At 50.4% G+C, this 3,516-nt stretch overlaps 1 protein-coding gene across 1 annotated transcript; it reads left to right on the forward strand.

Moving 5' to 3' along the window:
* Positions 1-389: 389 nt before the first annotated feature.
* On the forward strand, positions 390-2,442 carry junba (JunB proto-oncogene, AP-1 transcription factor subunit a). Its single transcript, XM_072564289.1, has one exon. It carries the CDS (start codon positions 910-912, stop codon positions 1,963-1,965), a length of 1,056 nt encoding a protein of 351 aa, XP_072420390.1. The 5' UTR covers positions 390-909; the 3' UTR covers positions 1,966-2,442.
* Positions 2,443-3,516: the final 1,074 nt, after the last annotated feature.

Below are 3,516 nucleotides of genomic sequence, written 5' to 3' on the forward strand. Positions count from 1 at the left end.
GTAATGAAAGTCGCTATATAAATGCACGCATTTTTAAGGGGATTGGTACTTGATTCTTTATTATTATTTATTTACTCATGGAACTTGAGTATCTTTGGCCAGGGCAGCAGTTATTGCCCAGGGGGCAGTTAAGAGTCAACCACATTGTGTACTTACTTCGACCTTAATACAATCCCCTCCACCGCCGTTCCTCCAAAAAAAAATCAGAAATGCTCCCACTTCTGAAAATACGCGAGTCTACACTGTTCTGTAGAAAAGGCTGTAGCTGGGCATCTTCGGCTTCAGTAAGAAGAGGGTTAAAGTGTCGGAAGCCCTCTAGTGGTATCCACTGTCAGGCGGAGAGAGTGAGAGAAAGACACACAAACACATACATAAAACCAATCAGTGGGCAGGAACAGTGACATCACCCCGGCTATTTAAGAAATCATGGCAGCACAAGAACCTGCACTACACTGGAGGATGTTAGAGTAGAGAGCAGCTCGCATCCTGGGAGAAACAAGCGATAAGTAACTAATCACATCGTCAGCTGAACGAGAAAGGACGTTGTGTTTACCAACTTGCGGCAGGAGGAGGCGGGGGGGGGAGAAGCTGCTGACTGTGTGCTCGAAAGGAAGGGGGACATCAACCCTGACACTTGGCGGGGAAAGGAGAGAGAAGTTCATATTCGTCCTCCAGAGTCTGAAGAGGGGAGGACTGACCGGACTGTGATCGCCTCTGAGAGAGACAGAGAATCTTGTGAGCACCACAGAGAGAGACGGAGAATCTTGTGAGCGCCACAGAGAGAGAGAGAGAATCTTGTGAACACCACAGAGAGAGACGGAGAATCTTGTGAACACCACAGACAGAGAGAGACAGAGAATCTTGTGAGCACCACAGAGAGAGAGACAGAGTGAGAATCTGCCCCTCTATATGTCTACAAAGATGGAGCAGCCTTTCTACCACGACGACACCTTCCTGGGGGGCTACGCCGGTGCCGAGGGGGGTCTGCACGATTACAGCTCCAAGTACCTGAAGCAGAGCATGAGCCTGAACCTGGGCGAGCCGGCCCGCTCGCTGAAGCCGCCTCACCTGCGGGGGGCCGAGGAGCAGCTGATGGGCGCCGCCTCTGCTGCTGCTGCTGCCGCCGCCGCTGCCGCTGCCGCCGCGGACGTGGGGCTCCTGAAGCTGGCGTCGCCTGAGCTGGAGCGGCTCATCATCCAATCGAGCAACGGGGTGATCACCACCACGCCCAGCCCGGGCCAGTACTTCTGCGGGCGCAACATCACCGACGAGCAGGAGGGTTTCGCCGACGGCTTCGTCAAGGCGCTGGAGGAGCTGCACAAGATCAACCATGTGGCGCCCAACGTGTCCATCTCGTCCAGCCCGGGCATGAGTTGCACTAGCGCCGCCCCCGTCCACGGCGCTTACGGCTCCTCCGAGGTGCCGCCGGTCTACACCAACCTGACCGCGTACAACGCAGGGAGCGGCGGCGGCGGCGGGAGCGGGAGCAGCGGCGGGACTTACCCCAGCGCCACCATCAGCTACCTACCCCAGCCCCACGGCTATAGTGGGCCCCTTCCCCCGGTGGGCGGCGTGCACCTGACCGGCCCGCCCCCGCCTCCGCCTCCGCCCCAGCCCCAGCCCCGGCTCCAGCGGCTCAAGGAGGAGCCGCAGACCGTGCCCGAGGTGCAGAGCCGCGGCGAGACGCCGCCGCTCTCCCCGATCGACATGGAGAGCCAGGAGCGCATCAAGGCGGAGCGGAAGCGCATGAGGAACCGGGTGGCCGCCTCCAAGTGCCGCAAGAGGAAGCTGGAGAGGATCGCCCGGCTGGAGGACAAAGTGAAGACTCTGAAATCTGACAACGCCGGCCTGGCATCCACTGCCACCGTGCTGAGGGACCAGGTCTCCCAGCTCAAACAGAAAGTCATGACTCACATCAGCAGTGGCTGCCAGATAGTATTAACTCAGAAACTACAGGGCTTCTGAGCAAAAAGAGAGTGGACTGGGGCCAGCCGGAGAGACTGAGTAAATTTTGTTTGTTTGTATTTTCAGGAGAAAAAAAAAGAGGAGGGAGTGAAAAGGAACTCTTTGGGGTTTTTTTTTCCTAATGACACTGGAACTCCCTAGAAAGTTGCATGTGGTTCGGTTGAAAAGCGCGTTGGGGGAGACAATCCTGAATTAAGTCTGTAACGCCAGATAACGGACAGAGAAAACTGTCCACATCGGTTATGGTAGCGCAGGAGAATTTAAAAAAAACCTATGGTCGTTTTGTTCTTTATCTTAACTAAAGAAGGACGCTGACATTTCTCTCTTGAAGCTGCAATTTGTAAATTATTCCTCTTGTTTTTTTTTGGAAAAAAAATGTTATGTTTTTAGTTTGTAACAAACTCAGTTCGATTTTGTGTTTTTATTTTGACAATCTTCATGTTTTTAAGTATTTAAGTAAATAGTTTAAACTGTGAACTTTTCCAGCGCTGTTGATCTTTTATTTTCAATTACATGATAAACAAATAGACCCGGAGTTGCTTCAGGACTTCCTGGATTTTTTTTTGTTGTTACAAGTATTGATCACATGACTTCCTGGGAACAGATGTAAAAGGCAGTTATTATGATCGAGATCTTTAGTGTAAATTGCCAAATCCCTGCCTGTTTGTTTCTGCCTAGTTCAGCTACGTCCGGGGTACAACTCTTGCCTCCAACCCACCCCAGAAATCCAAATTGTCTTCCAGACTCGCCTTACCAAAAGCAAAGAGTGCTTCATATTTTCGTCGATGGGGTCAATGTTTCCACAAATACTTGGTTTCTGGAGCGAGGTTGAAGAGTCTCCTTCCAGGTGCTCTTGTGACACCGCGTATGTCTGGGCCAGAATGTTCTGGTCCAAGACCTACCTGACCTGGAGGTGCATTGTAACATGTCCAAAACAGGGCGATGGCAATAAATCTTTATAGTTATTTCTTTAAAAATTAAAGGGAAGGTGTTAGTATGGCAAATTAGAGCCCTGGTGTCCATTCTTATTTTACAGGGGATTTGGTGCTTTGGGTTAGCGTGTTTATAGATTGGTCTGTAATGGATTACTGCTCGTGATGGCTTTGCTGGTTTATGTGGAATATAGAATGGGACTTGGTTGTTATGGGTTTTTTGGGCTGTGGTAGTATCTCTGCCTCTGAGCCAGAAGGCCTGCATTCATATCCTCCTGCTTCAGAGGTGTATAATAACATATCTCTACAGGTTGATGTAGAAAATATCAATCCTCTGTTAAACACGATCAAATCTTCATAGTACACAGTGTGATTGCACCTGAGCCCTGTGCAATTATTCTGATGCCACACACAGTCATGTAGCCCGCTCACATTTCATTCTTTTGTGCAAATATGAACAGGAGTCAATGGGTTTAGGTATCAAAGTGAGACCACCAGGTCTGTTAACCTGGAAGCCAGCAAGGTATTCAATTCTTCAGCAGGGACAATAGAAAAACTGGGAGAATGGGACAGTGAGCTATTGAAGAAGTGGATATGCTGAAGAAGGCTGAAGGATAAC

Source organism: Chiloscyllium punctatum, chromosome 46, assembly GCF_047496795.1.
Source record: "Chiloscyllium punctatum isolate Juve2018m chromosome 46, sChiPun1.3, whole genome shotgun sequence".
Taxonomy (NCBI): domain Eukaryota; kingdom Metazoa; phylum Chordata; class Chondrichthyes; order Orectolobiformes; family Hemiscylliidae; genus Chiloscyllium; species Chiloscyllium punctatum.